Source organism: Epithele typhae (genome assembly GCF_022376455.1).
Source record: "Epithele typhae strain CBS 203.58 chromosome Unknown BXZ73scaffold_10, whole genome shotgun sequence".
NCBI lineage: Eukaryota > Fungi > Basidiomycota > Agaricomycetes > Polyporales > Epitheliaceae > Epithele > Epithele typhae.
Window position 1 is genome coordinate 571,849 of NW_025954201.1, and position 12,229 is coordinate 584,077.

At 60.0% G+C, this 12,229-nt stretch overlaps 4 protein-coding genes across 4 annotated transcripts; 3 read left to right on the forward strand and 1 right to left on the reverse strand.

Annotated features, from left to right (window-relative positions):
* Positions 1 to 1,068: 1,068 nt before the first annotated feature.
* Positions 1,069 to 2,632, forward strand: BXZ73DRAFT_75770 (uncharacterized protein; the record flags this gene model as incomplete). Its single annotated transcript, XM_048022266.1, has 6 exons — positions 1,069 to 1,170; positions 1,218 to 1,242; positions 1,293 to 1,359; positions 1,716 to 1,779; positions 1,980 to 2,162; positions 2,321 to 2,632. 6 exons carry the CDS (start codon positions 1,069 to 1,071, stop codon positions 2,630 to 2,632), a joined length of 753 nt encoding a protein of 250 aa, XP_047880296.1.
* A 705-nt stretch (positions 2,633 to 3,337) lies between these two features.
* Positions 3,338 to 4,250, reverse strand: BXZ73DRAFT_75771 (uncharacterized protein; the record flags this gene model as incomplete). The annotated part of the gene is made up of 3 exons (XM_048022267.1): positions 3,338 to 3,416; positions 3,751 to 3,900; positions 4,177 to 4,250. The coding sequence occupies 3 exons, from the start codon at positions 4,248 to 4,250 to the stop codon at positions 3,338 to 3,340; spliced, it is 303 nt and encodes a 100-aa protein (XP_047880297.1).
* Positions 4,251 to 6,141: 1,891 nt separating this feature from the next.
* Positions 6,142 to 8,758, forward strand: BXZ73DRAFT_99171 (uncharacterized protein; the record flags this gene model as incomplete). The annotated part of the gene is made up of 5 exons (XM_048027923.1): positions 6,142 to 6,206; positions 6,265 to 6,404; positions 7,242 to 7,282; positions 7,341 to 7,560; positions 8,448 to 8,758. 5 exons carry the CDS (start codon positions 6,142 to 6,144, stop codon positions 8,756 to 8,758), a joined length of 777 nt encoding a protein of 258 aa, XP_047880298.1.
* Positions 8,759 to 10,127: 1,369 nt separating this feature from the next.
* On the forward strand, positions 10,128 to 10,718 carry BXZ73DRAFT_99172 (uncharacterized protein; the record flags this gene model as incomplete). Its single annotated transcript, XM_048027924.1, has 4 exons — positions 10,128 to 10,158; positions 10,228 to 10,266; positions 10,325 to 10,637; positions 10,697 to 10,718. 4 exons carry the CDS (start codon positions 10,128 to 10,130, stop codon positions 10,716 to 10,718), a joined length of 405 nt encoding a protein of 134 aa, XP_047880299.1.
* Positions 10,719 to 12,229: the final 1,511 nt, after the last annotated feature.

Genomic DNA, 12,229 nt, shown 5'->3' on the forward strand with positions numbered 1-12,229 from the left:
TGGGACAGGAGGAGTCGTTTTTCAGGACCGAACAAATTAGCAGAAAGATAGACTCACCGTGTGCCCGAGAATGGTCTCGATCGCGGGAGCGCTCGAGCTCTGCTGCTCCAGAACGAGATTGACCTTCTCCGCCACGGTCTGTCCCCCAAACACTCGCGCGACGTCCTCGATGGCGAAGATGTGCGCTGCGGCATCCTCGATGACATTGATGGATGTTCGCCTCGGCTGGGGCACGAGCGGAGAGGCTGTTCGAATGGTAGACGGGTGCGCGGAACGGGTAGGCGATCGCCGCCAACTCACCATCAATCGCGGAATATGGGGCGCGGGAATCGGCTGGTGAGTGCGGTGTTGTGCCGGGTCGAGATGGGCACTTACATGTGCAGGCGGACGGAAAGCGCAAAGGGGTGCGGGAGAGCTACGGCCCCGAAGGCAAACGTCGCGGTGGGATGAACGGTAGACACAGAATCTTGCGGAAAAGAGGACAGGGATGGTGGATGGCGAGCGCGCTGCTGCAACGCTGTTGATACACCTGTGATAGCTGTTGGAAGAATGCGCTGTAGGAGCGTGTCCTCAATTCCGATGCAAGGACGGACCTCTTGGAGAGCGAAGTGGCAGAGACGAGGCAAGCGCGGAGCGACTCCGACAAGCGACGATTGAGCACGGGCCAGGGACGCGCGTCTCTGGCCAACGCCTCGCGCGCCTGCTGCCGATGACGCCATCTCCTCCGCTCGCCCGCCTCCGTCGTCTGCTCTCCATCGCCCTCCGACGGCCCCACACCTCCCTTCTCCCAGTCCACGCCTCCGCCAAGTCCCCCCCTCCTCCCTCGTGCGCTCAAGGGCGGCGCCGAATACTCAACCCACTCCCTTCATACCCGCTGTGGTCGTCGCTGACGAAGGCCCATTTGCTCGCCACTCAGAGTGTCGTGCCCACGCATCGCATCACGCTCTCGGTTCGCGATCTGTGTTTCTGTCTACGTACGTCACTCCGCGTGCTCACTCTGCTTTGTCGCTCACCATATGTCCAGGATCTCACGTTCAGACGATCAAGTGCAAGCCCCCGGTTCCCTTAATGCCTCCGAGAACGTTGGGAGCTGCCCCGCGGTTGTGCGACTTCGCGGCCGCGTCGATGAAGGTGCATGACGTGCTTGTCGCGCATCGGGGATGTGGGAGGGTGTGTTGGCTGGGCGATCTTTTGGTGCGTGAATTTTGATTTGGTAGTCTGCGCTGTTTCAGCCGACCCCCTGTACGCAATTGTGCAGATGTGACTATAGACGGGCATGCCATCCTAAACAGCTTCGGAGATGTTGAGCCGGGAGACGAACTTGGACAACTTCTGGGCCGTGCTCGACCTGAACATACGGTACGTGTCTACTTCCTACTCTGCGTCTATTTCCCCCTTCCCCTCATGTGCTATTACTTCGCAGGATGGTAATGCTCTTGGACCAGTTCCATGGCTCGCTGTCTTTCTCGGATTCTGTGATCAAGCCAGTCGCCTTCCCACTATGCAGCGTTCACCGCAGCACATATTAAGCGCTTGTCATCCAAACCCTCCCTCGTGAGTGCATTTCTATCTCGCGTCTACGCGAACGTCCCTCACGCATACGTCGTCTGGTCCAGAGGAGTGAAGGCGATCCCAAGCGCCTGCGTCGCATGATGACGTCCTCGCGCAGAGACAAGCACGTGTCTGTGCTTGCTCGCCCGCCCTGAGACATGCAGGCGGGGGCTGGACAACTGCGAACTCACACCAACCACAAAATACTTCGCCTCTCAATACGGGCATGTAAGCTCTCGTGGTCGAGTTCCCGCGACGAATGAAGCTGATTTCTTCTTTTTGCCCTCGGCCAGCCTCGGCACCACATACGGCTCGATGCAGGCTTTCTCGCGCGCCCCACATACATGTCTCGCATCTAACGTGCGCTTTCTGTCGTAGGACGCACCCCCGATCCCTGCCCGATGATTCCTCCTCCAAGACGCGTGCAGCTTTCCACCTTATGGACCTACCGCTGGCTGCCCACCGCCGATGAAGCGCACGAGACAAATGCAGAGAGCAAGTTCCAGTACGACGAGGACACGTTTGTCCCGCTCTTCCGCCGGCTCACGAACTCGGGCGGTTGCTCGCAGGACATGGTAATGTCGCTGTGCACCGTCCTCCAGCGGTTCGAGGTGGGAAGCACGCGAAGGGATGGTGATTGACCAACGGCTGGGCGGCGTTTCTCCTTCGGGACTCGAACGCGTCTCGAACGCGTCGACGCAGACGATGTACGCCGCACGCCTCTGCTCTCTTTCACTTGCTCTGAGACTTACCCGAACCCTTTCCGCAGTCTTGTCGCCGATGGGGGTTGTCCAATGCCCAGGCTGCCACCTTCTGGCTGCCCATCGATCGCCGCTCTACTTCCACCTCCTCGTACTTGCGCTACCCATATCCCGTCCCTACCCGGCTTTCCGTGCGAGGATTGTTCGTTATGATGGTGTGCGCACTCGCCGTCCTTCCCCCACATGTTGTGTTCGCTGTCGATGCGCAATACATTCCGATCGCAGGTCTTCCCAAGCATCCTAGTACAGCCTCGTGTGTGCCATCTCGCTCGCAATACGGCCCGTCATCACCGAGCGCGGGCACGAGGCGTCGGAGATGAACATCTTCGCGTGTCTTCTCGTACCCCCGGAGACGCATGCGCAGCTGCAGAAAGACGTGGTCCACTTCTTTCCTGCGGGCGGAATCACGCCAACAAATGAGGAGGCTGTCCCTCCAAGAGGCCAATATAAGCACTGATGGACGAATTCCTGCTGCCGACTCGTTGATTTCACGGATGCTTAGCTACGAGGGTCTGTACTTTACCGCTCGGGGCACGACACGAGGCAGGTAAATTCCGTGCTTCGCCAAACTTCCATGCCACCTCTGACACGGGTCCCTCCTGTCGCAGACACTCTTCCGCGCACGAACGGCTGGGTCCACACCGAGTGCCTGGCCTGCGCTCCGCGCAACTTCCATCCGAACCTAGCTTCACGTGGCTGACCCCGGTGCGCGCTGAGTTCGCGCCCAACTTGAGCGGGTTCGTCTGGTTCTCGCACGGGCCGATGCATGGCGTATGACGCGCACTCGCAACGGGCACGGCGCTCTAAGTATATGCCGTGCACGAGCGGTTTGAAGTGCGCCGGACACCGCGGTCGATGGACGGCCAGGCAACGAAGGAGCGCGATTGGGGTATATAACACGCCATCTCTTCGGCACTTTCTCGTTATTTATTCGTGATGGATGAATACATTCAGACTGAGACACAAACGAGGCAAGACCGCTCTTCACGTAGCCCATTGCTCCTGCTCTCCAAACGCACAATCTTCTATCGGTCCTCCTTCCCCTCGCCTCTCAACACTTCCTCGTTTTTGCGGTGGGACGGCCCCTCGTGTTCGTTGCCGTACCTAGTAATCATGTCCTCATGGTCCTCAGGCGATCCCCACCAATTATGACATCAACGAAGCGTCGCACCAGCCTGCAAGGATTATATCCTCATCGCACTCTCAATGAACGTACTGCGTGAATTCAAAGTAAGGAATGTGGTCTGGAGGCTGATGAGCCTGACAGGAGAGAACGCTTCGTACCTCCGTCGAAGTTGTGCACCACTCAAAACGCCTCCAGCACAACACGCGCCGTCCCTCGCACGCCCACAAAGTGGCCCCCGTATGCCCTCTCGTACGCAGCCATCCACCGCTCCACCCCTTGCACGCCCTCGCTGCCGCCCGCCGTCCGTCGGACCTCGAACCGCTGCAGTTGAGCGGCCCGTCCGAGAACGGGTGGAACGCGGCCTCATCGTGGGCGAACCCGCCCGTGCTGTCCTTCACCTTCGAGTCGTGCGCGTCGAGCAGCTTCCAGCGCTCGGACCAGAAGCGCGTGGGCTCGGAGAAGCTGCGCGTGTCGCGGTGCGTCGCACCTAGAACGCCGTCCCGGGCGGGATGTACCTGATGACGAGGCGGGACGATCAGCGCGGTCCGCGGGCGCACGCGGTCGCTCGACGGGAACGCACTGGTCTCCCACAGCCCACAGTGAGGCCAGGGCCGCGCGGGGCCGTCTGGCGCTGCGCACAGCTCGGGACCCGGGCGGGAACAGGCGCAGCGTCTCATTTCTGCTCGATGGAGGTCCGTCAGTGTTGCAGTGTGCAGGGTTGCTCGGTCAAGCACTCACAGCACCGCGCCGGGGTGTCTCATGGCGCGGTGCGCGCGGATCTGCGTCCCGTCCGTGTTGCGTGGGTAGTGCATGTGTCTGAGCCTGCGACCATCGCGAGGATGACGTCTTCTATAAACCACTCCTGCGCGGGCGGAGGGCGTGACAGGTTGCCGTCGTATTCTGCAAAACATGCGCGGGCGCGAGATGACAAGGAGCGACAGTACCAATACGTCAGAATGTGTGCGTGCGGGGGAGAAGGCACGAGGACGCACGGGGTAGTGGAATAGATCAGGCGTGGCCGCGCGGCAGTGCATGCGCTGCTAGGTGAGCGCGGACTCCGGAGCGGTGCAATGTGCGTAGAGGTTTGACGAGCACAGGGATGTATCCCAAGTACTACGCTCCCAGCCGGGGCACGGATGAGAGGAACGCCGCAGCCCTGTGTGCGAGTCAGCACGCATGTTCTTTATATGCCAGAGTACACACGTAGTTGCTGTAGTGAGAACCGCGAAGACGTTGTTCTTATCGGTTCCGCTAAGTAGCTCCGAGCCCCCACCGAACCCGGGGAACCGTCTGGGCGAGGAAAGCACTGAGGGGTGCATACGCTGACACTCACGCCATATCTCGCATGCAATCGCGTGCACCTGTATGCGTATCAGAAGCTGTGGACAACATCAGACGAGTAGAACACCCACGAGAAGCGGTCGAACGACTCATCGAGCAGCTTTCTGCCCCCTTAGGGTCACCGAGGCGGTAGACGAGCGTCTGGGCCTGCCGGGAGACCATCACTTCGTAGTCCTTCAGCACCGCAGCTGCCAGAAGTCGTGGGACGCCGCGCTCGTGGGAGCGTTTGCGCGTGCGTGCGCTAGGAGCGCGGGGTGCCGCACGCCGTCGGTGAGCGTCGCGGCGAGCTGTGGGAGCGCAGGTGGGATAGAGAAGTGAGGGCGCACAGGTTGGGGAGGTGGCGGAGCTCGAGGAGGGGCGGGAAGGGCGCGCCGGCCGACGTTGGCCTGACAAGACAGAATCAACGCTTAGTATCGGACAAACCATGGCGGAACAAACACTCAGCTGTGAAACCAGGGCCAACGCTCGTCCGCCGGTCGGATCGCAGGCCAGGCTCCCCGCCGAGGACATCGGCGCGATTGTCCGAAGGTGCACGCTTCACGATCGCACCATCGGCGAGGACACTAAAAGTGCCAAGTTCAAGATAGTATAGCAAGCAGTAGACCATTATTATGCGGGTACAAGTGGATAAAGCGATTCGGCGGGCCAAGCCTACATAGATACAGCGGGATCCGGGTCGCAGGAAAAGGTCTGCCACAGAGGGAAGAAACGAAATGCGCGTGTGACAAATAATGGTAAATCGGATATCGGTGGGGGTTACCTCGCTCCCGCGCACGGCGGCGAGCACAAGAGGGTGCAGCGTGGAGTGCGGCGCGCATCCGGGGTGCGTGAGAGGTACGGGGTGCGGGGGATAGGACTGGGGCATTTGGCGCAGAAGTGTACAGAGGATCAGTATGGTGTACGCACGAGAGGAGATGGAGTCCGGCCGCAGGGCTTGAGCGTAGAGTAAGTATGGATCGGGACAGAGTCGGCGGTGGAGAGAGCACGGATAGCGAGGAGGACGACATCTTGCACGAACGCAAGTCCGACGCCGCGCCCGCTGTCCGCGGATCCCTGGGTATGCTCTTTCGTAGCGCGTGGTGGTGCGAGGACAGCTGGGTACGCACCAACGAGAAGAAGCACAGACAGCTTGAAGTTTTGAAGGCTCACACTGGAGCGAGGTGACGCGCGCAGCGCGTTGAGAAAGCTGGTCGCGATATGTCAGCGCTCAGCGCTCAGCGCCAGCATCGCGCATTACGCATCGTGCAACTGTCGTCCGCGCCGGCGACAATTGCAAGCACGTCACGGCCGCGTAGCACAAGGAACCGTACGCCGCAGAAGAGGGGATTCGCAAGTACAGAATAAAACACTCACAAGCCCAGCATGCCCTACAGCCACACCGTTGCGATGTCGTCTTTTCATGCCACGAGCAGCCCCGACCCCGGCTGGTTCGTGGAGCCCTTCATCGCTCTCCCGGCTGGACGCTTGCCTCGCTCGTATTCGTAGCAAGCGCGGAGAGGATGCCCTTCCGGTCGCGGCCACGCCCACGCACAGGTCGTGCGGCCGCCCTGGGGTGTCGGCGCCGCCACTGGGAATGGGCTTGGGAATGAGCCCGTGCTCCGTCGGAAGCAGGGCGGTGATGGTCGGTGAGTGGGGAGGTGGAGAAGCGGACGCCGGGGGACGAGGGCGAGCGGCCGGCGACGCCCTTGCCTTTGGCGATAGAAGACACGGGCGAGTCCCGCCAGCATGCACTGCACATTGCTGCACGGAAATGGGATTTGGTGTGGGAGCACGAAGAAGGAATGCGAGGCGACGTACCAGAGGAGGTTGAGTTGTATGACCAGCGCGACGAGAAGGGCGGGCTGGTCGTCCGGCCGCTGGCGCTTGCGTGCACCACATACGGCCCGCTACCCGGACCGTCCCTGGGGACGATTTTCATCTCGCACTGGCTGTCCTTCTCCTCCACGACGTCGTCCAGACTGGCACCCTAGCTGTGCGATCTCATCTCATCATCGACGCTGTTCCGCTTCACCCACCCTCCACAACTGTGCTCTAGTCTGCCGGCAATGGCGATCCAGACCCCAATCCCCTCACAGACGTCCTCTCAGTGCCTTCCGTAATATCCCCCAAACTCTTGGTCACCACACTCCTGAACGGATACCCCTCTCTTGACACACTCCGTCTCAGCGCCGTCGAAGTGGGCTCGTTACGGCGGGACGTACCCGACGAACCTCCCCGGAGGCAGTCGAGCAAGAGATCGCTTCCGAGTCTCCGTCATCTCGTCGCCGAATTCGATCACAACGCGTACGCGGAAGGCAGCAGAGGTGCATACCTCACATGCATAGACATTGGAGACTTGCTCGACCTGCGGTCTCGTCTCGCGGGGCGCCTTGGTGACGTTGGACATTCACATGTACTTCGATGTTCGTCGACCGTGGAATGGCATCCACGCCCAACCGCGAGCACCTCTCCGTCCTCCTCAGCCATTCTCCCGAAGACCAATCCTCTCTCGACGACACCACACGTATGCACGCCATCGTCTACGGATCCCTTGTTTCGTTATCAACGCGCTCTTCTCCCAGCTCAAAACACTCGTCGCGCTCACCAGCTGCCCGCGCCCACGCACCCTCGCCATCATCTACGGCGAGCCCGAGTCCCGTCTCATACGCTCCTGGCGTCGCAGGACCCTCACCGACGCGCTCCCCATCCTCCTCGCCGACCACTTCTCCGGCACGCCCGCCCCTCATCCCGCCCTCGAGACGCTCAAGATCGATACCACGTGCTGGGCCATCGACCTCGACCGTGCGTGGCGATCGACCGGCTCGCCGAGACGCTTTGCGACCGGAAGCGCTACCCAACCTTACGGACGGTGCGGGTGCGCGCGCTCCTCCCCCAGCCTCTGACGGATGTGGAGGACGATGGATTGCTCGAAGTGCCGCGCGAGGTGTCGAAGCGCGTCTTTGCGCCGTTTGCGACTCGGGGCGCGGACGCGGACGTGGATGCGGGGCTCATGTTCGGAGAACATACCCGGAACGGAGCGATCGACGAAGAAGGCGAGGTGGTGGGAGGCTGGTGAACCCGTCGGATCAGCAGAGGGGATCTTCGGGAAGAGGGGACGAAGGCGAGGGCGAGAGTATCTGAAACAGGATTCTGCGGTGCGTTCTTGTGAAGCGGCTGCTGGCTTCTTCTTGCTCATTCGCTGGTTCTGTCAGGCTCGGACAAGAAACTTCGTCGCTGAATGCATGCAGACGGTCTGCCCCGTCAGGGAGCATTCCGACTCATCTGGCTTCAAAAAGCACAGGACCCCTCACGGTGCTTTCGACACTTCCACCCGACTACTTAGCACGCTTTCCTCTGCAAAGAGGGCGGAGGCAGCTGGATCCACTGAAGCATGACGTTGACGGTCACAGTACTTTTCGAGGCCGTTACGTTACAGACGCGCTTCATGACGCGCGTGACTTGGGCGGCCCTCCTTATCGCGACACGACAATCTCTCGAGCTCGACCACCACCCGGCCAGCAACACAAGAGGCTGCGATGTCCATCCACGCCGTGAACCGCATCCAGTGCCATCTCGCCTTGGATAGCAGCGATCCCTCCGCCATCCACATCTAGTCCGGGGACACCGTCGACTCACGTTCGACTGCTTCGACGCCTCTAATGGCTAGATCACCCCCTCCGCGACTGCAGCAACCCTCGCGTACCTTTTCTTCTCCGGGTCATGGAACAGCCCCTTGTACGTCGCCTGCACACGCCGGGGCGATTCCCTCAGCGTCGTCGTCCTCTCCGTCGAGACGGCCGAGGTCGCGCCTGGGAAGGACGGGGCGTACCCGACGATCCCGCCGTATGCGACGGGCGAGAACGTCAATGCGCGGCATCTGTCTGCGGGGTCGACGCTTTTCCTCCCGGTGGAAGTCGAGAGCGCAGTGTTCTCTATCGGGGTGAGCTTTCACTCCATCCTGCATTACTCCCGCGTCTCACGAGACGAGTGGACAGAATAGGCATGCAGGGCGATGGTGGAAGGCTATTACCCCGCGCTAAGTTTGAGCCTCGTTTCGAGAGGTCTATGGTGCGTAGATGCTCGTCTACATGATGTATATGCACACATCTTGGTTCAGGCACCGCTGTGGAGACCTCGATGAAGGTCATCGTCCGCCTCGCGAACGTTGGAGGCGGCCGTACACCCAATTTCGCCCGGCGTCCGCTCACACCAGTGCAGAGGAGTTGGGTTACCGCGCGACTTGCGTTGAATCTGGTTCGCCTATCATTCTTTGTATTCCGCTGCGCACGACCTTGGGGAAATGTGCACGGTGTAAATTCGGGATGGCGGGCACAAAATGAAGTAGCCGCTATCCACCGACGAATGTGAAGGCGTGAACAACATCCGCACATTTGGGAGTCGTTTGGAGGCATGCGCGTGACCTACAGTATGCGGATTTATAGTAGACGACTGCATGTTCGGGGTGGGCAAGATGGTTGGGTACGTCGCCGAGGCGAGGCCGAGCAGTTAAGGCAAGCACATCTGAAGTGGTCTGATTAGGTACACGATGTGGTGGACTCCCAGGATAATCATAGCGCTAATACACGGAGGTGCGGTAAAGATCATGTGCTCGGCATGAGAGTGTACGCATGCGTATATGTGTATCGATCATCCGTCGACGCCGTGCATCCCTTTTCGCGATCCATGACATGCCAGCGATAGACCCAACACGGCCGTCTCCCCGGGTCCCTCCTGAGATCTCGGACAAAATCATACGATACCTTGACCCATTCCCTTATTATGACAGAAGAACACTGCTTCGTTGCACCCTCGTTTCCCACAGCTGGCTCCCCGCAAGCAGATATGTCCTCTGCTCCAACCCCATTCTTATGACGCTGGAGAAAGCACATACGTTCCTCACCCGCGTCATTCAGACTTCCCAGCATTCAATCCCCCCTCTCCAAAGACTTTCCATCTGGGCAAGGGACGCCCAGAGTCACACTCCGTCTCTGGGAGCCGTGTTCGTTTGCTTGGCGATCCACGCACCCAACCTTGAATCCCTCGAGTTCGTTCAAATCGAAACGACTTCCACAATCCCACCTCGGTCCTTCCTATCTATCTCCACCCTCACACAACTCACGAGACTGCTCTTGCACAGTTGCAACTTCCGCTCATTCCAGATTCTTCGACGCACACTGGCCGCACTCCCTAATCTATGCGATCTTTCCATGACTGGTGTTCAATTCCCTATATTTCCAAACGACACTATGGTCAAATCCTACACAAGCCCCAGACCGGAGCTGCACAGTGTCCTTCTAAGCGAACCGGGGAGTGGGGAGGGGGGTTGCCTTGATGTCCTGTTGCACTATCTCGCAAGCACCTCATCCTGTATGTCACTCAAAACCGTCAGTGTCGAGTACAGTAGGCAAGAGATCCCAAGTCTGCTCGCAACGCGGCTCCACACAGCCGCTCTCGCACGTTTGCTGTCAGTCGTGGATAACTTCAAATACACAGATGCCTCTCACGTTGGTACGACTTCCCACAACTCGGCACAAACCCTCACATGCTGACGGCGCCCATGGAACAGACACATCCTTCCTGTCGAGCTTGAAAAACGTGAGACAGCTCAGCCTCGAGTTCCGCAAGGGCACAGCAGCTACTCTACTCGAGATCGCGCGCGGGTTGGTGCAAGGAAACAGCCCCCACCTCGTCGATTTCACGCTCTACATGCCCCTCGTCGCCCTCACCCTTGCAACGGAGGCGGACGTCATCGAGCTCGCCGGACTCACCTCCCGAAGGCCTTTCTCCAGTGTCAAGAATGCGAGCATTTGCCTAGACTGGGACGGAGAGCATGATTTAGAGATATCTGGAACACAAGCGTTGGAAGTCTTGGCTAGGATGTGGCCCCTCATCAATAAAGACGCACAAGTAGACGTGACTCTACTCAAGAGTCTTGCAGAGACCTGGAAGTGGAGCCGTAAAGAAAAGGATGCAAGGGCTGGAGGGGGCTGGGATGTTGAGATGGGGGACATCGTTTTGACAAGGAAAAGGTTTGTAAAACGGCTACGCAACGCATCTCATGACTCGTTGACTGACAATCGAATGAGCAGGGAAGATGCGGGATTATCGATCCAAGACCTGGAAGGAGTGCAAGTGGTACAGAACGAACGTGAATGTAGTCATACTTATGATTCTCGTTTGATTGGACACGATGCGCGGTAGAGACGTTTGTACGACTCGGTTGGGACTCGGCTGTGAATACTCAGATATGGTTGGCGTCGCACGCACTCCATCGTGCGGCCATTCTAGCTGCGCACCAGCTGCCGCCAGTTGTCACGCACTCGGTCTTCAATGGTTGGCTCGGCCCCGCTTTGACCGCGCATCCCGTCGATCCAGCACTCTACAGGCCACCGTTCGGACCCACGTAAGGGATGGTCGATGACCGAAGGCCTCGCCGTCTACCCTCCCCTGACATATTTCGGTTCGCATTCTCTCCCTATCCCACGAGTTCAATAGTATAGCAGTCCCACAGTTCAACGTTCACAGACCCCTCCCATCAGATGATGTCGTCGTCCGCCAGACTATCGCCAACGGCGTGCGCGGTGCGCATGCGCGTGCTGGCTCAACGCGCACTTCAAGCTGGACGCGTGTCCGTACTCCCGCAATCCACCCGCCGCCCACGCGCCCGTGGACGACCAGCGGATCACGATGACTTCGTCGCGTACGTACCGGTATTAGCTCCGGGCCATCCATAGTGGCAGAGGACACCTAGGTCTCGCCTCTCGGGCAATCGAACGTGCGCCCCAGAAGAGGAGGATGTGCGCAGATGCACGACGTCCATGTATTTGTAGCGTTCGACAAGACACACGGAGCCTGTGTACGGTGCGCAACTAGAACCGCCCAGATCGTGCGACGCCAACGGGAATGGGAACGTACGCAGTCGGAAGGATCGAAGCACGTTCCGGGCCGTCGGCGCTACTAGGAGGGTTTGTACCACGCGCGCTCGTCAGCTTGGAGTTCGCCACGTCCCATAGAAGGGATGATGCTCACCGAAGAGCACATTGCGCTCGGCGAAGTGGATGGGGATCAGTGCGTACGCCGCGCCCGCGCCCGCGTCACGGCGGCGCGCTCAGGAGCATGTTCGCATACTCCGCCGGGTCCCTAGTGAGGCCCGAGAGCGCGCCGACGCCCGAGATCGAGCCCCACTCGCGAGCGGCGGGTGCTTCGGGATGTCGAACGACGCGGCTCGCGCGAGTGGGCCGTCGTCTGGATACGCCGGGAACGAGAGCGGACAGAACGTCGGGAGGGAAGGCGACGGGTGCCGCGCGGCGGGGGCCTCTGAGCGGGCTTTCAGCGGTCGCCCGCGCCGCTTCTTGGGCACGGCCGGGTCGACGGGTGGGGTGCGTGGCCTGCACGGCTTCTTAGTGGGAGAGGCGCGTTCTTGGGGCGCGTCGCCCTCGAGCTTGACGGAGTCGATGTCGGACGCTTTGCG